The following is a 22,658-nucleotide window of genomic DNA, read 5'->3' as shown; positions in this document are numbered from 1 at the left end:
CGATTCTGAATTTAATATAAAGCAAAAAGTAACTAAGAGAAATGGACAAGTCCAGAATCAGTGAGGTACTAAACAGACCTATCCGGAACTGATAAATAAAGCAGCCACAAAAACTGTAAGGCTATGGACAATGTGAAGAGCATTCAAAACTTGATCAAACACACGTACACAGATGTCACCCTGAGCCTGACAAACAGGGCATACATTCTTTTAAAAATACATGGAAAATTTTGCCCAGCCAGTGTGGCGCGTTGGTTGAGGGTCAACCTCTGAACCAGGAGGTCACAGTTTCTGGCTCAGTTGCCAGTGGGGGGCATGCAGGAGGCAGCCAATCAATGATTCTCTCTCATCATTGATGTCTTTATCTCTATCTCTCTCTTCCTTCCTCTCTGAAATCAATAAAAATTTTATTTTTTTAAAAAGATGATGGTGACAGAGCTTTGCTGGAGCACATGTAGTGTCAGTTTTAATTGCCCTAAAAATGGATTCCTATTTTCAAGGAAATACCCACTGGATTAATTTATTGCAATAATACCTTTCTCTTTTTGGGGGGTAGTAGGGAAGTCATAAACAGTTTTAGGAACAAAAGATACAGATACAGCCCTGACTGGTTTGGCTCAGTGGATAGAGCTTTGGCCTGCGGACTTGAGGGTCCCAGGTTCGATTCCGGTCAAGGGCATGTATCTTGGTTGTAGGCACATCCCCAGTAGGCGGTGTGCAGGAGGCAGCTGATCGATATTTCTAACTCTCTATCCCTCTCCCTTCCTCTCGGTAAAAAATCAATAAAATAAAAAATTTTTAAAAAGATACAGATACAGTGGAGACTTATAATGGGAGTGACAAAGCGAAACAGGACTGTTTTAAGAAAAATCCAGAAAAGACTAGGGAGAGAAAAAGAACTGGCAAAAGCAGAAGTAGTAAATGGCCAGAAAGATGTGGACCAGATACTCGGCCAGTGTGGCTTAGTGATTGAGCAGTGACCTATGAACCAGGAGGTCGAGGTTCGATTCCCAGTCAGGGCACATGCCCAGGTTGTGGGCTTGGTCCCCAATGTGGGGTGTGCAGGAGGCAGCTGATTAGTGATTCTCTCACATCATTGAAGTTTCTATCTCTCCCTCCCTCTTTCTTCCTCTCTGAAATCAATAAAAATATATTTTTTTAAAAATAAAGATGTGGACCAGAAAGGTAAAAGCTGAGATTAAGTGTCACGACAAGGAATGTTTCAGTAAAGAGATGATGATCAGCGGTGTCAAGGAAGTGTGGGCTGCACAGAGGCCAACGGATTTGGCAGCATGAAGCTGAGCAGCCAGTATCCTGGAGAAATAGAGCGGTGGGAACCAAGGTCACACTGGAACAGAAGGACAACTGTTTCTATCTGAATTAGCAATTCTGGAGCTGCAGCCACTTCAGCTGAAGATAAGACCCAGAGTGTCGCCACAGGAGAGAGCCAGAGGTGGACTAGAAGAGATCACGGACAAAAGCCAGGTGCTTGACAGGTTGTATGGTGGACATGAAACCATGCAGGAAGACAGCAGAACTCCAGTGGAAAGGAAGGCTGTGAGGCAGATACCAGAGTCTTCAATGAGCAGAGGAGGCCAGAAGTCAGTATACAGTCACGAGGAAGGAAGAAAAGCAGCATGAGTCTATGGGCAGAGGCTCCAAAGGACACCAGGGGAGTGGCAATGGACCTGGGCCTGGTCCAGGCTACACTTGCACTCCAGCGGCGGGACTCTGTGAAGCTTTTCCAGCTCAACCTGTACCCCACTCCCTGAGCTCAATGGGAAAGCAAAATGCCACATCAGGGAAAGCCCTGAGCATAACACCCCCATTTTTTAATTAGCCGAGCTAATAATGCCCTTAATTTTGCTAGCTAAGCGTACACCTATTCCAAAATCCAGAGGGGGGAAAAGAACACGGTAAGGAAGTGTGAAATTCCTATAATTAAGGGGGAAGAAGGGACACTTTTTCCCAGGACATCAGGATAAGGATGAATGTAGCTTCCAAACAAAGTCAGCGGCAGGCGATCAAAACACTAGACACAGCCTCCTCCTGGGACAGCCCACAACTCTAAATAGCACAAGACCTGGGGCTGTGAAGAATGTCTCAGAGCCTCTCGAGCAATGCAAAAGGCACTGGCAAGGCTATCTGTGAGCTTTGACAACTAACACTGACCATATGTGGCCTGTGACAGGGATTTTAAAGATTAATTTACTCAAGTAAGTGCTTAGAGGACTATAATCTCAACCAATTCATTCATGTAAAATCAAATACAATGTGCTGCCTACTATGCACAGGCACCACAATGGGCATGGATGAATAAGATGGTTTCGGCTCTCAAGATTCACACGGTATGCCCTAGCCGGTTTGGCTCAATGGATAGCGCTCTGACCTGCGGACTGAAGGGTCCCATGTTCAATTCCAGTCAAGGACACATACCTGGTTTGCAGGCTCAATCCCCAGTTCAAGAGGCAGCCAATCAATGATTCTCTCTCATCATTGATGTTTCTATCTCTCTCTCCCTCTCTGAAATCAATATAAAACATATTTTTAAAAAGATTCACATGGTAATGAGGAAGACAGAGTCAAACAAAAAATTTCAAAACTGAAAAGTTGGAAGGGCACTGATAATAGTCAAACAGCAAGAGCAAAGAGAAGAGGTTTACAAATGCAGCCTAGGCCAGGCTCAATGTGCCAACTTGAATGCGCTCTATTTCCCCTCTTTAATGCTGCATCTCACCATGAGCTCCCCTTAACGAAAGAACTGTGTCTATTATGTCTGAGTCCCCCGTACCTAACCCAGTGTGAGATCCTCAGTGTAGTCTGCAACTCTTGGCTCCCTACCCAGTGTCCATCTATAGATTTATTTTCCTGTCTGGTATCTACTCACTGCTCCAGAGAAGGCTTCAGACCAATCAGGGGACTGGATAATCTAATCCCCCTTGCTAAAGGTGCGGGTTCATCAACCAGTGCACAACAGCATTTCCTTGGCCACAGGAATGGGCGGGTAATCCAATCTGGGCAATGTATCAAAGGAGGTTGGCTGGGGGCTTCTGTGCAACAATCTTCCTTATTCTTCTGAGAAAGTGACAAGAAACACTGCTCACTCTCATTCTGGATATTGGCTCTCATTCTGCTCCATGCCTACCACCATTCTGCCAACACACAGTAGAAAACAAAATCAAGCGAATCTCAGCAAACAGAGCTGGAACCCCAATCAAACCACGCCTAAAGCCCACATTACCTCTGGAACTTTCAATGACATAAACCAATGCATACCCCTTAAAGTGCAAACCAGTTTGAGTTGGGTTTCCTGTTACATGCAAACCAAAACATCCCTAACATAATATATCTGAGGTATGCTAAACCATGAAGAGCATTAGTGAATCACTGTCCACCAGCTTTTTCACAGCACATGCTAATGTTCATCTCTCGCTTCCAAAAAGAGTCTGTTAAACCTAATTCTCAAATATTAAAATGTAAATCTTTCCTGTTATTTAGACTCTGGAGAATGTCAAGTGGTTAACACCTAAATAATAAAACTATGGGTCAAAATTATCTATAAATCTATATATATAAAACCTAAGCAACCATCCAACCGTTCAACCAGTAGCTATGACGCGCACTGACAACCAGGGGGCAGATGCTCAACGCACAGGCATGGAAACATGGAAAAGACTGATGAATCTCAGAGGGACAGGGGGGAGAGGGAAGGGCAGGAAGAGATTAACCAAAGATCTTATATGCATACTAGAGGCCCAGTGCACAGATTCATGCACCGGTGGGGTCCCTTGGCCTGGCCTGCAGGGATCAGGCCAAAACCAGCAGTCCAACATCCCCTGAGGGGTCTGGGATTGCGAGAGGGTGCAGGCCAGGCCAAGCGACCCCACCGGTGCACAAATCCGTGCATCGGGCCTCTAGTTTTATAGAAGAAAACTTTTAAATTTATAAATTTATGAATTTAACTACAAAAAAAATAAGAAAATTCTTGATGGCAAAAAAAAAACACATACATACACACACACACACCCCTAAGCAAAGTTACATGACAGAAGACAAACTGGGAAGAAAAAAATCTGTAATTCATATCTCAAAGAGCTAATCTCCCTAATACAAAAAGAGCTCCTTTTTGAAAATTAGGATATTACGCAATCCAATAGGATAATGGGCAGGAGATATAAAACAGAGAGTTCACAGAAGAAGAAATACATTTCACTCTTAATGTATAGAAAGATGCTCAATCTCTTTTGTTACAAGGGAAAAACAAACAAAAACGACACTAATTTCTCACCCATCAGATCAAATGCAAAAGTCTGACAACACACTGTTGGTGAGGCTGTGGTGACACAGGTGCTCTGTCCAAATATACACTAGCACAACCTCTCTCTATGGAGAGTAATGTGATGATGTCTATCAAAAATACATATGACCTAGCAGTACCCTCTAACCCAGCAGCACCTCAACCTCCTCTAGAAATGTATCCTATAGGAAAAAAAACAGAAATGCATCCTATAGATATACCTGCCTCTGTGCACATGACTATACATGCAAAGTTATTTACTACTAGAGGCCCAATGCACGAAGATTCGTGCAAGAATGGGCCTTCCTTCCCCTGGCTGCCGGCACCGCCTTCGCTCTGGCGGGAGCCGCCTTTCCGCCTTCCCACACTGCCCAGAGGCCCGAAGCAGCTGGGGTGGTGCGGAACGCCTGCGTCCCGCCCCGCCCCTGGCCGCTCAGTGCCTGCGTATGCAAATTAACCTGCCATCTTTGTTGAGTTAATTTGCATACTCACTCCTGATTGGCTTGTGGGCATCACAAAGGTATGGTCAATTAGCAGGTTACTCTTTTATTAGTGTAGATAGCACCAGGTGTATTTAAGAGTCATCTGGTTAAATAACATGACACATCCACAGTATGGATTATAAAGCAAGTGTGTAGAAGCTCTCCACTTACTAATATGGAAATATCTCCAATCTATATCATTAAGCAGAAAAAATAAGGTGCAAAATACCTTTCATAGTATGCTCCTTCAGTGCCTTCTACCTTGTTACAATTATCAGTACAAAAACACAAGTTCCTTACAGACTTGAAATCACCTTCAAGTTAACCACAACAGACAGCAGTACCTTGTACATAACTTGATGAATGTACATAACTCCAATGTACATAACTTGATGAATGAGGTTGTTGTTTTTTAAAAAACAAGACATACCTTATACTCTATTATCGAAAACAGATGCCAAATGTTTACAGGATAAGGTAAACTTGTCACTGATAGTCTCAGACCACTTAAAATGTTCTCAAAGTTAAAACTGACAATGTCTACTAATTAAAGTTATTTCCATTTTTGATGTCCACTCCTAAATAACCAAATAGGTTCACATTTCATATTTCTGCAAAACTAACCTCATTAAACATAAATAAAACAAGTGTGGCTTAGTTGGTTGTGCATCGTCCTATATACCAAAAGATTTCGGGTTCAATCCCAGGTTGGGGTTCGTACGGGAGGCACCTGATAAATGTTTCTCTCTCACATCAATGTATGTCTGTCTGTCTGTCTGTCTGTCTCTCTCCCTCTCTCTCTCTCAAGTCAATAAAAACATATTATCCCAGCCAGTGTGGCTTAGTGGTTGAGCACTGACTTATAAACCAGGAGGTCACAGTTCAATTCCCATACAGGGCACATGCCCAGGTTGCAGGCTCGATCCCAGTGAGGGGCATGCAAGAGGCAGTGGATCAATGATTCTCTCTCATCACTGATATTTCCATCTCTCTCTCTCTCCCTTCCTCTCTGAAATCAATAAAAATATATATTTTAAAAATATGTTAAATATAAATATATAAATTAAGTTGTTCTCTAAGACATCAAATACCAGACTACAAAAATCTCCACATTTATTTTTAAAACAAGATTCTTTAGGCATTTGGCCAAACTAGTCAGTGGCAAAATCCACTATGTTTTGATTCTTGCTCAAGTTTTCTACCAGAGCACAATAAACATTAGATTAACTCAAAGATAACAACATAGGTGACAAGTTTTTTGAGGGTGGAGACTCGGTCTACACCTCACATCTATAACAGTAATTCATATCTGGTAAGCATGCCCCATAAACATTTGCTTAAGGAATGGCATTTATGACTATGTCATGGATTTCACTGACATATTTGGGAGGTCCTTGCCATTGCTGATATCTATCCATGGAGTCTTTCAAAATCTCATCATTATTTTCTGTTTCAAGGTCAAGAAAACCAAGGTATCACGTGAGTTTCTCAAACCTGCTGTAAGTGATCAATTAAGATGCTTTCCCCTCAAATAACTAAATCTTTACTACTTTAGAAGTCATTAAGTAGCCCTTAATGGAAAAAAATTCTACATTTCCACTCAGTTTCACATGTGCCCTACTAAGTACAAAATTTCTCCAAGTAAATTTGCTATAAAAAGTTCTAGACTTCAAACCTCGTTCAAACTATATGAATGGTGAGCACAGAGAAATGAAAATTACAAATGGGGAGAAAAGTGTGAAGAACATGACCTTCTCTGGAGCAATCCAGTGTCTAAAACTAGTCAAGGGAGAGGAAGGGAGCTTTAAAAGGCATCCAGTTCACCCTCCCCCACAAAGCATTAATTCCTCAGTCACCAACAGGTGGTCCTGCAGTCTTTGCCAAAGAGAATATTTTCCACACCGAATGATCATTCTCTCCCAACTCAACACATCACCATCCTGGATAAACTCTGGCTCTAAAAATATTTTAACTGTTACTAATGGACTCTTCAGACCCCCCGCTCCATCTCAGCATGGTGAGTACAAAGCTTTTTCCAGCATAAAGACCTAGAATCACAATGTGTTCAACTTGCCTTCACTATACTCCACACTTTCCAATTCCCATTCAAGAAATAGACAATGAATCCATGAAGATATCTTCTCAATAGAAAGATGAATTCATTTTCATTTAAAAAATGACTGCCCTGGCCAGGTAACTCAGTTGGTTAGAGCTAGCCCAAGGTTCTGGGTTTGATCCCAGGTCAGGGCACATACAAGAAGCTACCAATGAATGCATAACTAAATAGAACAATTAATCAATCCCTCTCTCTCAAATCAATAAATATTTTAAAGTGTAAAAAAAATTATTGAGCATAGAATCATACAACTTTAAGAATTGAAAAGGCCTTGCAAATCATGTAATTCTGTGTCCTACCTATTGTAGAAATTGTTTCAATAACATCTCTGGGCAGCACATTTGTGGCCTGGAATCTCAAGATGGAGGGTGGGGAGAAAGGCTCTTTGACTTGAATGCCAAGTAATTCTGAATATGTATAGCTTTAAAGAGGTGTTTGTTAGTACATAGATCTGGTAGGTAACATTGTTTGACAGAAGTAGATCAAAAGTAATCTGTGCCATTACTTCACCACCACTTGCAACACAATTCCCAGTTGTAAGAAAGCTAATTTGTAACCTATTAACAATAATTTCCAATGCCTTTAAAAAGATGTGAGCTACTAAAAATAACTATTACTTGTGGGCTCAAAAGTGAATAGGTTTTTCAGCTTTTACAGATCTTTTTAAAGTATGACATAGATGGACATGGATGTTTTATTGTCGTTTACTCAACAAGTAAACAGGAAGGGCCTACTCTATGCTGGTCACTCTGCTGGGCCCTAGGAGGACAGAGAAGGCAGAAAAGACATGGTCTCTATTCTAAGGGAGCTTTGTTTATGGAAAAGACACGTTATCACCCAAAGAATTACAAATTTTAAAAAGTGCTATAAAGGCAAAGTACAAGATGCTCTGAGAACACGTAATAGGGAAAACAGCTGATCTAGCCTGGGACTGGAAGGATTTGCAGAGGGAGTGATGCTTCAGTTAGGAACTAAATGGTGGCCATTCACATTTATGTAAAAACAGTCTCCATAAAATGAAAGGGTTGGTCCAATAAGCCCAACTACCTTTGGCATCTGTATCCTAAAACAACCTTTTTTAAAAAAGAAAAGCAAAGTATGCTAGAAAAAGGCTTGAAAGCTAGCAGTTCAAAGTTCTTTGGGAGAGGGACAGTCTTACTCATCTTGGATACCCCACATCACCTAGTACCGTGGTCGGCAAACTGCGGCTCTCGAGCCACATGCGGCTCTTTGGCCCCTTGAGTGTGGCTCTTCCACAAAATACCACGACCTCGGCGAGTCTATTTTGAAGAAGTAGCATTAGAAGAAGTTTAAGTTTAAAAAATTTGGCTCTCAAAAGAAATTTCAATCGTTGTACTGTTGATATTTGGCTCTGTTGACTAATGAGTTTGCCGACCACTGACCTAGTATAATTATTATCATGGTAGTCACTCAAATCTTTGTTGAAATTATTAGTATCAGTATTAAACCAACTAGAGGCCCAGTGCACGAAATTCGTGCACGCGGGGGGGGGGGGGGGGTGACGCGGGGCGGGGGGGGGGGGGGGTGTTGTCCCTCAGCCCAGCCTGCAGTCTCTCCAATCTGGGACCCCTCAAGGGACCTTCATTTTTTCCTCCAGGAGTGTGGTGGAAAAACCCTAGATCACCTTCTTGGATTCTTATAATCCAAATTACCAAGAACACTGCAAGTGGCAGCCTACAGGGAGCTTAGCCAATGAGTTGTCAGAAAAGGTATTTACTCTCAAACTGGTTTGGCTCAGTGGATAGACCGTGGGCCTGCAGACTGAAGGGTTCCAGGTTTGATTCCTGTTAAGGGCATGTACCTTGGTTGGAGGCACATCTCCAGTGGGGAGTGTGCAGGAGGCAGCTAATCGATGTTTCTCTCTCATTGATATTTCCGACTGTCTATCCCTCTCCCCTCTTCTCTGTAAAAAAAATCAATAAAACATATTTTTTAAAAAGGTGTATCCTCTGCAGCTCACGCAGCCCCTGGGTTGTGACCACTGGTCTAGGGGTGTGTCCCTGCCACCCAGTGGTGGCTGCTGGGGTCTCCGCACACCCCAGAGGCCAGCAGCCCTCCCCCTGTGGAGGGCGCTGAGCTGGGGGCGTGAAAACGAACCGCCACTTGGTGCTGGAGCTTGGAAAGTCTCTGGGGAGGGGCGGGAACATCCCCGTCTCCAAACGCCCTGAGGCCAGCAGCCAGTCCCACCATGGGCCCAAGGCTAGGGGCATGCAGGGACCCTGGGCAGCACGCAGCGGTGGCCGCCAGGGTCTTGTCACACCCCAGGGGCCAGCAGTCAGCCCCCGGTCCTGAGCGCCTGGCTGGGGGTGGCACCCCAAACCGCTGCATTGTGCGCAAGCCTTTGCAAGCCGCTGGGGGAGGCCAGCAGCCAGCCCCACCATGGGCCCCAGGCTCGGGGCATGCAGGGACCCTGGGCAGCACACAGCGGTGGCCACCAGGGTCTCAGCACACCCCAGAGGCCAGCAGCCAGCCCCCGGTCGTCGGCACCTGGCTGGGGGCGTGCCCCAAACTGCTGCTTCGTGCACGAGCCTTTGCAAGTCGCTGGGGGCGGGGCGGGAACGTGACGCGGGGATGTTCCAGCCTGCCAGGCGGCTTGGGGCCTGCACCCATAGGCTTCAAGTGGCCAGGGGGCATTCTGGCCCCTGCTTGCTCAGGACCTAAGCGCGGGTCTACAGGCTAGGAGAGGCCTGGGTCTGGAGGATGTTTCCGGGACCCAGGTCACTCAGCGCCCGCATATGCAAATTAACCGCCATCTTGTTCACTCTGATTGGATGTGGGCGTAGTGAAGGTACGGTCAATTTGCATGTTTCTCTTTTATTAGGTAGGATGTTTAAATTACCTTGAGTTAAGCAACATAAATTCATAAAACTACATCTCCTCACACAAGGAACCCCATTTCAAACCACTTCGATTGTGAAATGATGCTTTCACCTACCTCAGAGGATTGCTTTCAAGAATCAATGAGATAACATACGCCAAAATGCTGGGGTAAATTCTGAAATGCTCAGAGTATATGGCATCCTTGTGACCAAAAAGCTTGATCAGTCTCTTCTCACTAAGGCAGTACTTGAGATTCAGCTGTGTTTCCTTTTCCTTACCATGAGAAAACCCTAACACAGGTCTGCACGTGCTCTCTAGCCTTGGTTTTCTCTGAGGAGGTGAGGCTGCACAAACTCTGAGGTCCCTTCTAGCTCTAGAACCTGACCTGTCAATGTTTTAAAAGGGCCAAAATCACAGCTCTCAGCTTAGATGTTGTTAGACTACATCCTCATCCACTCCATTCCCGACTCCATACTTCCTTTCAGGAAGTTTTTTAAAGAGTCCTATTTTTACTTATCTTATAAGCAGATTTAAGTTGAATGTCTTCATCCAAATCAGAACTTCTGAATGATCTGAAAAATTGTTGTGAAACTTTATACGCACCCCAAAGGAAAAAAAGTCAAAATGACCAACTGTCAAAAACAGACTTACAATTCCTAACCCCAAAAAGTAAATTTTGGCCCCGCCAGTGTGGCTCAGTGGTTGATTGTCGACTTATGAATCAGGAGGTGTGCAGGAGGCAGCCAATCAATGATTCTCTCATCACTGATGTTTCTATCTCTCCTTCTTCCTTCCTCTATGAAATCAATAAAAACAATATTTTTTAAAAAGTAAATTTTGGTTTCTGATTAAAGAACACTATCTGCCCTATTTTAAAATCAGAAAACAGTCCCAGAAACAATCACTTATACTCAGAAATAATAAATGCAAACTCATTCATGAAAAAAAAATTTTTAATTATAATGGCTAGACAAGAGTTGAAATGTCTACCAAATAATGTGAATGTATTACAAGATATTACCAAATGAAAATGAAATTTTACAAAAAAATTAAAGTGCCCAAATAGATTATGCAGCTAAAGGCAAATTTACATGTTCAAGATTTTGTCTTATTTAAAATAATGTTTTGGTGTGGTTCTGAAAAGCTCTCCTAGTTTTACCCTTCATTGAATAGTATCCCACTAAGAGAGAACGCTGTTTCCATACTTCCAGGCAAGAGACCTGTTTTTACGATGCAAAGAGGGGCTACCTGATCCAGATAAGGTTTCCCACTAGAATGCTTCAGAAATAATATATGTTCAAAGAAAACTTTTTTAAAAAGGGTAAACCCTCTTTTACACTAGTAATTGCTAGAAAACTTAGTTTTTAAGCACTTGCTTATTTTTATATAAATAGGTGTTAACTTAAAATTCTAAACTTATTTCCAGAGAAAAGGCTGATTTGTTCAGTCCTATCAATGTCAAGACAGCAGTGTTCTGTTTGACAGTTACTCTTAATGCTTATTTTAACTCTATTTTACATCTACTGAGTGTTTTAGGGCTTTAAAGTTCATTCCAGCCATGATATTATAAATTAAATGTGTGTATTACACCATTCTCTTTTAAAAGAGGTGCAGATAGGGAAGTTAAATAACTCGTCCAAGGTCACCCAACAAGTCAGTGACAAAGTTGGGGTTAGGACTAAAACTTCTGTTCCTAGACTACTAATGACTTCACACTCTCCCAATTCCAAAAGAGAAAAAATACAGTCAAGCGATTTATTGTCAAGTCACTTGTAACAACATATCTCAAACATAGTGGTACACATACACTCTTAAAAAAGATTCACCTTGAACAAGTAAGACAACTTGCTACATTTAGATACTGTCATTCCCTACTGTTCTGGATATATTAAATCTCAGAGTATATTCACTCTTCAAGATGCACAATTTATTTGCATACTAACCGCACATTTATAAATTAACCGGTCACCACCTTTTCCCATGCCTAGGTGCTGTGGGTGTGCTAATTTCCTCCGTCTTCCAAGAGTCCAGTCAAAGACCACATATCTCTAAAGCAGTTCTCAATGAGGACAAAGTTATGTTGCTAATGAAAGAAAAGCTCTACTAAGTCGCTTCTTTTAAAGAGATATTTTTAAAGGATGATTACATGCTTCACGGAATTACTGTTAAGTCGCCCGCCAAGAATGGTTCTTGTAAAGTCGCTTTTAAGGCATAGCCCTCCCTGTTTGGGACACAGTCTGACTTGTTGGGCGAGGCTGATGCGGGCACGCTCTCACGGAACCCTTGCGGACCAGCTTGGTTCGCTGCAAACGTCAGTTCGACCTCACACTCGGCTAATTGGCCACCCCATACATACTACAAGGGACAAGCTGACCCTCTTTACTAAAGAGTCTTTAGCAACCCCTCGGAGGAAGGCTCCGCCGGCGGAGACAGTGACAGCGGCCCTCCCTCGGGTGCTTCTGTAAAGAGCGAGTGTTGACACCAGAAGGAGAGACTCCAAGGAAGTGTCAGTGCGGCGGCAGGTGAAGCAGCCCGTCGCGCCGGGCGGGTCCCTCTGACCCAGTCTCAGGTCCTCCGCTCCCGGCCCCAGCCGCCCGTTCCCTAACCCTGAGCGAGACTCAAGCGCTGCCGGGAGGCGAGGCCGTCTCAGCGAGCAGACGGCCACCCCACCTCTTCCGGGGACTCGCAGGCCCGCTCCCTGGCCGTGTCAGAGCCTGGCGGCGCCTGCCGGACCCTGCCCGAGGGGAGGCAGCGGCCCTGGGGCCTCCCGGACGGGACCCTGCACCCCCGGTCCTTCCACCGCCCCCACCCTGCTCTCCAGAAACCCCCGTCCTCAAGAGCACCCCAGTGGAGTTACCGGCCCACTCAAAAGTAAGCGCGACGGTCACCCTGGCCCCCGCGGTCACCGCCCTGCTCCCGGCATCTGCCCACGCCGCCGGCGGCCCCGGTGACGCCCGGGTCGGTACCTTGCGGACCCCCTTGTAGATATAGAAGTAGAGCTCCCGGCCCACATTGAAGCAGAGGCGGTCACCGTTGCCAGACTGATCGTTGAGGTTTACGAAGGAGACGCGGACAGGGTTGGATCCCTGCGAGTTGAAGGGCACCCGGTTGGGCCGGCTGTACTCCGAGTTCGGCAGCAGCTTGTACAGACCTTCCCGGGTGGTGAATTGGGTCTTAATCTCGTTCATCTCCTTCCCTCCTCCCTCCGTCGCCATCTTGGAAAGCAGCGTTCATCCTGCCCTAAGTGCCCGGATCACGCCCACCGCGCAGGCGCCGTCCCGTGCTCGCGCGCTCCCCCCGCCCCTTCCTCCTGGCCCCGCCCACCCGCGAGCCGGCCCGACGGAGGCAGGCCCAGGGGCAGGGGCGGGCTTGTTTACGGGCCGACTGCGCAGGCGTGCTCACCTGGCCCGCTCCACGCCGCGGGGAGCCGCAGGCTCCTCCCCTGGGCGCGGCCTGAGTCGGCCCTTCTGCGGCGCAGGTGAGGCCGGCTCCGCCCGCATCCTCCGCCCTGCAGGTCCGGAGACTCCTAGGGGGAACGGGGCTGCTGTAGGCAGAGCGTAGGTGAGCTCGGGGCGGCTGGGACCCGAGGCACCCCGGGACCCGGAGGCGCTGAGAAAGAGAGCTGTCTCGGCTGCCGCCCCTTTTCTGCCGCGAGGGGAGCCGGAGCCCCATTGTTATGACTCAGGAGGGGCGGGGGTGGGGCGGTCCCCCTCCCTTGGGACCTGCCCTCCGGCCACCCCCACCCCCTATCCCTGCGACTGTCGGGATCCCCTCTGCACCTCCCGGCACCCGAGGACCCGAGTTTTGCGCATCGCCACCCTTTTTAGGCGGGGTGGAGGGAGAGTGGCGTATACACACACTGAGCTTGCAAGTCAGACACCTGAGTACCTATTACAGGTGAGCGGTGGCTGATTTTAAGAAAAGTCGGTTGTGTCGGCACTTCTGTTAAGTTTGTCTTCACCAGGTTTTTAGAGAAAAGGGGAGCGGGGACGGGAATCAGAGACTAAGGAGGATTCACTTGTCTTCCTCAGTTATTAATAGCCCTTTGATTATAGACAGTTGATATTTTTTTTTAAAGAGGCTCAAGTGGAAGCTGCGAAATTGTTTCCCAGGCGTAGTTTTGTGCATATACTGTACTGTGTCTAGATAGGTAAGGACAGGCACACGTGTTGAAGGTGAAACAGTCAGCATTTTATACCTGGGCCTCAGCATGTTGCACTAGAATAAGAACGTTTCTGACGTTTCTGAAGTGACAGAAACATTCTGGTAGAATTCTGGGAGGGGCGGTCACATTGGGTACAGAAAGAATGAACTATTTCTTTAAGTTCACATTGTAGCTGGAGGGTCACAAAAGAAGTGGAGGGACGTTAAGTTCTAAAGTAAGAGGAGTCTAAATCATAAACATCTTGTGTATCACAAAGCAAGTAGATGTCAGTGGAAACTGTGCCAATGATGTAATAATGCATTTGACACTAACATCTTATATCTTTTGTTGGCAAAAAAAAGCACTAACATTCTACTTAATAGGTCCTTAAAATACTTTAAAATTTTCTTGTTATATTGTTTTGATGTTATCTGCGTTTACCTAAAAGTCTAATAAAAAAATAAAAGTCTAATAAATATCAGAAGTCTTTTAAAATACCAGGATGTCTTCTGTGGTCACCATGGATGTATCCCAATTTTCTATAACTGTTATTTTATGTTAAAAATATCCTATATAATAAAAGGCTAATATGGAAATTGTCCCCTCCACCGGGAGTTCGACCAGGGGGCAAGGCTGGCCAGCCAACTGCCCATGGCCCCTCCCCACAGCCAGCAGGCCCTGATCCGGACTGGGCAAGATGGCTCCGATCGCCAGCCAGGCCAAGGGACCTCACCCGTGCATGAATTCATGCACTGGGCCTCTAGTATATTTATAATGATCACCTTGAGGGATAGTGACATCCTGAATCATCTATAATAATAAAAGCATAATATGCTAATTAGACCAGATGTCTTTCCGGACGAAGTCAGGGCTGCAAGGGAAGCCTGGATGCCTGCTGGTGGCCAGAGGGAAGCCCGGGTCCTGGGTGCCAGAGGAAAGCTGGTGTCGGCAGCCAGGGGAAGGGAGGCCTACGCTTGTACAAATTTCGTGAATCGGGCCTCTAGTCTAAAAATAATTCAATTGTGTTCCCGTTATCAAGGGGGATAAAAGCATAATAATACTTTTTGGAGAAAAAATAACTCAGCAAGCAAAAATTAAAACAAAAATAATTTGTTAGCCCTCAACCACAGCTTTCAATTACCCATAATACCGGTATGCCTCAAGCATTCTATTAGAGTTTTATTCTATATGAACCTAACATGTTTTATTGTGATCACAATTATAATAAGCTGTTCACTTTGTCCCATCCAATGCCTTTGCATAATCTCTATTCTTAGTTTTTCTCCCCCCACACTTAAGGATGCAGTAAATAATACCTGAACGTATATAACTAGGCCTGACCTGAAATTCATTTCTGATTTTTCCCTTTCATACTGGAATTTCTTATTGGATTTGTGCCTCCAATTCATCAGTGTCTAAACCTTAGCAGTCCCCTTTCCTTTTCTTCAAACTTTAATTATTATGTAACTAGAGGCCCGGTGCACAAATTCGTACACGGGTGGGGTTGGGTGGGGGTGGGGGGCGTGGGCGGTTGGCCAGCCAGCCCCACCCCTGATCGGGGTGTTGGGGGCCAATCGGGGCCCAGATCAGGCTGGTTGGCTGCCACAGTGCACGTTATAGCTACCGGTCATTCCAGTCATTCTGGTCGTTCTGCCATTCCGGTCGCTGGGCTTTTACATATATAGATAGCTTTACGAATGATTTCCTTAATTTCACTTTTTCTCTCAACTTTGCTCCTATAAACAACTTCCAATTTAATTTTCTTAAAACATTACTTTAGATACTGCATTCTTGCCCAGAAACTTTCAATGACTTACAACAGCCATATTATTTAAGTCATGCACCCAGTAATTCTCAGCCTGTTGTTACGTATTGCAGAAAGTCAGACTGTTCTGCATCACCCTTAGCTCTTTCTCTTGCTGGAAAACAACCTTCTTTCCTCTGCTTTCCCCTTTATAGCCTGTTCTCTTCAGGCCTAGTCTAAGTCCCATCCTCACCAAGCCTTTTCCAAGCCCCTGGTGATAAAACCAAATTTGAAACCAAGCATTCCCTATTCAGGATACATGGCTGGCTTCAGGAAGTGTTTGAACTCTTTGTAATTGTATTTAAAATGTTGTGTACATGTTTATTATGTTATTGGAGTCTGTAGCCTCATCAGATTTTCAAAGAGGTGTGACCACCCCCCCCTCCCAAATTTAAAAATTACCTCTCTAAACTTTTGTGGCACTTTGCCAAGCTTTCATTTTTCTTTTCTTTTTTTAAAATATATTTTTATTGACTTCAGAGAGGAAGGGAGAGGGAGAGAGAGATAGAAACGTCAATGATGAGAGAGTATCATTGATCGGCTGCCTCCTGCACACCCCGATCCCTGGGGATTGAGCCCACAACCTGAGCATGTGCCCTTGGCTGGAATCAAACCCAGGACCTTCCAGTCCGCAGTCCAACGCTCTATCCACTGAGCCAAACCAGCTAGGGCTAAGCTTTCATTTTTCATGTGTAATAATCCTAAGCTATTATCTTCTTTTGGTATTAGGATATGCTAATTGTCTTGTATTGGTATTTATCTTTTAGTATGTACATGCTGCCTTTCAACCAGGTTGTATGCACACTCAAGAATATGAGGGGCCTCATTCAAATTATTTTTTTTTATGTTTTTATTGATTTCAGAGAGAGAGAGAGAGAAAATCATGGATAGGCTGCCTCCTGCATGTCCCCTACTGGAGATTGAGCCTACAACCTGGGCATGTGCCCTGACCAGGAATCCAACTGTGACTTCCTGGTTCATAGGTCGATACTCAACCATTGAGTCACACCGGCCAGACTCATTCAAATTCTTTGTATCCTCAAATATTTGAGTGCTCAGGTGTGCCACTCTGTTCTAGCCTTTGGGAGGCATCAGTAAACAAAAATCCCTCACTCGTGGAGTTTATATTCTTGCAAGGAGAAGACAGAGGATAAAAAATAAACACAAATAAGTAAACCAAATAGTGATTGTGCTAGGAAAAGAAGAAGAGCAGGATAAGAGAGTTGGGAATGTGTTGGGTAGGTTGCAGTTTAAAATATGGTGATCAAGCCCTGACCGGTTTGGCTCAGTGGATAGAGCGTCGGCCTGTGGACTCAAGGGTCCCAGGTTCGATTCCAGTCAAGGGCATGTACCTTAGTTGCAGGCACATCCCCAGTGGGGGGTGTGCAGGAGGTGGCTGATGGATGTTTCTCTCTCATTGATGTTTCTAGCTCTCTCTCCCTCTCCCTTCCTCTCTGTAAAAAATCAATAAAATATCTTTTAAAAATAAAAATAAAATAAAATATGGTGATCAAGATAAGCCTCATTGAGAAGTGACATTTCAGCAAAGACTTGAAAGAGGTGAGGGAGTGGGCCATGGCCTATCAGGGAGAAGTGCCAAGCACGCAGAGGAAAAAGCCACAAGTGTGTTTATGTATCCGGACAATCAATGGGTCCGTGCTGCCTGTCACTACTTGAGCCAATTCAGCAGAGACAGGGTTGAGTCACATATAAGCGTTTATTCCAATACTGCTGTCAGTGTGGGAGAGCAGCAGGTCATCCACAAAACTCTGCTCTGCAGCCCCCCATAAACCAGCTGCTTATATAGGGTAGGACAAGGATTACACGGGGAGTCTGGGTTGGTACTCCTTTGTTTGGGCAACAAAGTTGTTAATCTTTCCATAATAATAGGCAGTTCTTGAATGAGAATGGACTTTATTCCAACGTTGACTCCCAGGTCCAGGGGTGGGGCATACAACTCCCAACCAGGTTAGAATTTCCTTTCTTTAACCAGAACAAGGCAATCACAGTTAACAGAGCATGATTATGTTTCCCATAAACATAGCTAGTTCCCAATATTCTATTTATGCCCCTAACACAGGGTGTTCAAGGAACACAAGTCAGTCAGCCAGAGTGGCTAGAGCAGAGTGGGCACGGAAGCCACTGCAGGCTTTAAAATCCATTTGCTGGTTTGAAAGTAGACTGTGGGAAGCAAGAGTGGAAGGTCCCATTGGGAGGCTAGTGTAGTAATCCAGGCCAAAGGAAGTGGAGGCTTGGACTAGGGGTGGTCGCAGTCCAGACAGAGAGGTTAGAGTATCCTAGTTGTATTCTGGAGGTAAAGCCAATAGGATTTCCCAGCAGATTAGATCTGATTTATGGGAGAAATGGAGGAGTCAAGAATAAATCCAGAGTAGGCACAACAGCTGGAGAGTGGAAATGTCATTAACCGAGATGAGAAGCTTGGGAAGGAGCAGGTTTTGAAAGGAAGATCAGAAGTTGAGAGGAAGCAAGTTGACTGGTTGAGAGGAAGCATAGAATTGCTTGAATTGAGAGGAAGCATAGAATTGGTTGATTCTGTGGGAGGCAACCGGGCCGATCAGGGGAAGGCGACACCCCTATCACCCCGCTGCTGCTGCCACTGCCGGCCGCCACAGCTGCCGGCCCTCCTTGGCCCTCACAGCCACCACGTCTTTGTCCAGAAGGACGTCCAGAAGACGTCCAGTCTATCTGGTCTAATTAGCATATTACCCTTTTATTAGTATAGATGATTCAGTACTTCTTCATAAGACCACGAGTAGCCCTGCACACAAACCTGTGCGCCAGTAGCTCTCTGCCACCCTCCTGTAGCTCTCTGCCCGTTGCTCCACCCTCCTGTAGCTCCCCTCTCCACCCCCCTCACAGCTTGCTGCCCTGCCCCCTCCTGTAGCTCTCCACCGCCCACTTGTAGTTCACTGCCACACCCTCTTGCAGATCCATGATCTGGTCGTTACATGGTTGGTCGGTCGATACGCCTCACAGAGTAATGGATAATTAGCATATTCCTCTCTCATTATATAGGATTATGGGACTTGAAAACAAACTTGGAAAACATCCCATAACATAGTGTCCTTAAATACCACTTCTACTTCTGCCTCAGATCTGCAGAATGGTAAGTCTGACACACAATTAGGTTTGCTAAATTGTGAATTTTTTTTTTTAATCCTCATCTAAGGGTATGTTTTGCATTGATTCTAGAGAAAGAGGAAGTGAGAGGGAGAGAGAGTAACATCTATCAGTTGCCTCCAGTACACGCCCTTGACAGGGGATCTAGCCTGCAACCTGGGTATGTGCCCTGACTAGGAATCAAACCCACAACCCTTAGGTGCACAGGACAATGCTCAACCAACTGTGCCACATCAGCTAAATTATATGTTTTTAGATACAAATTGATCATTTACAAAGCGTCTTATTTCTTTTTTTAAATTATTTTTTGTTGATTTTAGAGAGAGGAAGAGAGAGAGAAACATTAATGATGAGAGAGAATCATTGATCAGCTGCATGCCCCCTGCTGGGGATCAAGTGCACAACCCTGGTATATCCTGACCAGGAATCCAACTGTGACCTCCTGGTTCATAGGTCAGTGCTCAACCACTGAACCACACTGGCTGGGCAGCATCTTATTCCTTTCTAAGTAATCATTTAAGTGGATGCGGTACTTAATATTTAACACATATCTTGAAATATAAGTGTTTCTTAAAGATCTTTTAAGGTGTTCAAATACAGCACATTTTGTGAGAGCCCACTAGGTGGGCATTATGCTAAGTGCTTATACCTGCTCTTCATGAACAACCTTATAAATAGGAACCATTATCTTTTTAGAAATGAGAAAACTTGGTGTCAGAAAAATTAAAATGACTTGTCTAAGTTACTGTCTAGTGCAGGGGTGGGGAACCTTTTTCCTGCCAAGGGCCATTTGGATAGTTATAACATCACTAGAGGCCCAGTGCATGAAAATTCATGCACTGGAAGCGGGGGGTCCCTCACCCGGCTTACCTCTCACCTCTCACAGTCTGGGATCCCTCAGGGGCAGGAGGCGACCTGGCGATCAGGGGAAGGTGACACCATCACACCTCTGCTGCTGCCACTGCCGGCAGCACAAGCTTCGGCCAGCCCTGGTTACCTGAGCCTTGGGCAGCCCTGGGTAGCTGGGCAGCCACCATCCAAGGCTTGCCTGTGCCTCGGGCCAGCCTTGGGCGGCTGGGGGACTGAGGGGACTGGGGGACTCCGGAGGCAGGTGCCCCGGCAGGGCTGAGGGGACTGGGCACCACCATCTTGTGGCTGTGGGTGCCGCCATCTTTGAAGGCGGGGCAGTCAGTTAGCATATTCCCTCTTTATTAGCTGTGGGTGCCGCCATCTTTTGCGGTGGCATGAGGGTCAATTAGCATATTCCCTCTTTATTAGATAGGATTTGTGGCCCATACAAAATTATCAATTTAAAAATTAGTATTTGGTGAAACATTTCATTAACTCACCTCTAATGCCTTGGCAGGGCCAGACCCAATGACTTTTTGGGCCTTATATGGCTCATGGGCCATATTTTCCCCACCCCTGATCTAGAGCTAAGTATTAGCAGAGACAAAATTTGAATTCAGGTCTCAAAAGAGAAACATCTTAGAGGTGTGGTCGGCAAACTGCAGCTCTCGAGCCACATGCAGCTCTTTGGCCCCTTGAGTGTGGCTCTTCCACAAAATACCACGGCCTGGGCGAGTCTATTTTGAAGAAGTGGTGTTAGAAGGAGTTTAAGTTTTAAAAATTTGGCTCTCAAAAGAAATTCCAATTGTTGTACTGTTGATATTTGGCTCTGTTGACTAATGAGTTTGCCGACCACTGTCTTAGAGTAAAATTTAAAAAATATTCATTTTAAAATTATACATTACCAAAAGGTGAAGAATAGCAACTTAAGTGAAGTAAATATTTTTTTAATGCAAAGGATGTTTTTTAAAACTCAAAATTAGAAGAGAAAACCCACAGAATGGAATAAAGTATTTGCAAATCATACCTCTGTAAGGTACTTGTATGTAGAATATGTAAAGAACTCCTACACAAAACACAAATAACCTAACTTTAAAGTGGGCAAAAGATCCAAATAGACTTTTCTCCAAAGAAGATACACAAACGCCCAGTAAGCACATGAAAAGATGCTCAGCATCATTGCCATCAGGGAAATGCAAATCAAAACCACGTTGAGATGCCACTTCATACCCATTAGGATGGCTATCATTAAAAAGACAGATAATAACAAGTGGTGAATATGTGGAGAAATTCAAACCCTCATACACACGCTATTAGGAATGTAAAACAGCGCAGCCACTTTGGGTAATAGTCTGGCATTCCTCAAAGGTTTGAATAGCTGCCCTGGCCCTGACCAGTATGAATCAGTGGTTAGAGCATCAGCCCGTGCATTGAAGGGTCCTGAGTTCAATTCCCAGTTGAGGGCCCGTACCTGGTTGTAAGCTGGATCCCTGGTCAGGGTACGTGCAAGAGGCACCCAATCAAAGTCTCTCTCTCACATTGATGTTTCTCTCTCTCTCTCTCTCTCCCTGCCTCCTTCCCTTACACTCTCTAAAAATCAATGGAGCAGAAAATATCCTCAGGAGAGGATTAACAACAATAGCAAAAAACATCTGCCCTGACCAGTTGGTTGAAGTGTCATCCCGTACACCAAAAGGTTTCAGGTTTGATCCCTGGTCAGGGCACATACCTAGGTTTCAGGTTCAATGCCCAGTCAGGGCGCATCCAGGAAGCAACTGATCAATGTATTTTTGGGTTTTTTTTTGCTTTCTCTCTCTCCCCTCCCCCTTCCTCTCTTTCCCTTCCTTCCTTTCTCTCTAAAAAATCAAGAGATATCTCTAGCGAGGATTTTAAAAAATTATTTTTACCTGTTTTAACAGCTACCATATGACCCAGCAATTCCACCCAAGAGAAGTGAAAACAGGTCCACACAAAAACTTGTACATGAATGTTCATAGCATCATTAGTCATAATAGCCTCTGCTGGGAGCCAAGATCAACAGTAATTAATATAAATTCGAGAAGTCCGGTCAGAAGGCTGAATGGGGCTTTTGATATTCAGAAGGCTGAACGTCTGCATTGTTGTTACCTGCTGCTGACTCAATAGCCGAAGGGAACCCCCCAAAACCTGGTGATCTCTTTACTGTTTAGTAAACATCACCTTTGATATGTCTATTTGCATTCCTAAAAGGCAATTGTGTATTCTAGTAAATAAAAGGCAGATGGGAACGGAGACTCAGTGGAACTTGGTCCCTTGTACCAAGCTCACAACTGGCTTCCCCCATAATTTCTAAATTTATATTTCTTTTTTTTTAATATATTTTATTGATTTTTTACAGAGAGGAAGGGAGAGGGACAGAGAGCCAGAAACATCAATGAGAGAGAAACATCGACCAACTGCCTCCTGCACACCCCCCACTGGGGGTGTGCCTGCAACCAAGGTACATGCCCTTGACCTGAATCGAACCTGGGACCCTTGAGTCCGCAGGCCGATGCTCTATCCACTGAGCCAAACCGGTTTCGGCTAAATTTATATTTCTTGTCTTGTGTATTAATTTGCGCGTCAGCCCTCTCTCCAGGTCTTTGAACCCAGGCCACGCTAGCAGTGGCACCTCAAGCCGCAAAGTAGAAATAACCCAAATGTTCATTGACTGATGAATGGATACACAGAGTATTATTCAGCCAGAAAAAGGAATGAAATACCGATACATACAACACGGGTAACCCTTGAGAACATTATGTAAATGAAAGGAGACACACACAAAAGGCCACTTACTGTATGATTCCATTTATATGAAATGTCTAGAACAGGCAAATTTGTTGAGACAGAAAACAGGTGAGTGGTTGCCTAGAGGTGGTAGGGAAAGGGGGAGGAAGGTTGACTGCTTGGGTACAAGGTCTCTTTTGGGGTGATGAAAATGTTCTAATAGTGATTGTGTGAATAGT

General features: G+C 45.0%; 1 protein-coding gene and 1 long non-coding RNA gene across 10 annotated transcripts in view; one reads left to right on the top strand and one right to left on the bottom strand.

The window, feature by feature from the left end:
* The window catches only part of WDR20 (WD repeat domain 20), a 51,358-nt gene extending 37,993 nt beyond the window's left edge, over positions 1-13,365 (bottom strand). For 2 of the 7 annotated variants that reach the window (XM_028130017.2, XM_028130021.2), the window contains exon 1: positions 12,703-13,015. In XM_028130017.2, the coding sequence (XP_027985818.1) occupies positions 12,703-12,951 (249 nt within the window). In that variant the 5' untranslated portion in view covers positions 12,952-13,015. Of the gene's footprint in view, positions 1-12,702; positions 13,018-13,138 lie in introns of those variants that run through there. The other 5 variants (XM_028130008.2, XM_028130022.2, XM_028130024.2 and 2 more) reach the window with 5 other exon arrangements.
* Positions 12,295-22,007, top strand: LOC129149096 (uncharacterized). 3 transcript variants are annotated; one of them, XR_008556042.1, is made up of 3 exons: positions 12,295-12,607; positions 18,721-18,811; positions 21,594-22,007. It is a non-coding gene; the product is annotated as an uncharacterized LOC129149096 (long non-coding RNA). The 3 variants fall into 3 exon arrangements; XR_008556043.1 differs by lacking the exon at positions 12,295-12,607 and adding an exon at positions 13,109-13,214; XR_008556044.1 differs by lacking the exon at positions 12,295-12,607 and adding an exon at positions 13,221-13,297.
* The last annotated feature ends 651 nt before the right edge of the window (positions 22,008-22,658 follow it).

The sequence above is a fragment of the Eptesicus fuscus genome, chromosome 5 (genome assembly GCF_027574615.1).
Source record: "Eptesicus fuscus isolate TK198812 chromosome 5, DD_ASM_mEF_20220401, whole genome shotgun sequence".
Taxonomy (NCBI): domain Eukaryota; kingdom Metazoa; phylum Chordata; class Mammalia; order Chiroptera; family Vespertilionidae; genus Eptesicus; species Eptesicus fuscus.
Note: the sequence above shows the minus strand (reverse complement) of the source record. Positions and strands in the feature narration are given on the sequence as shown.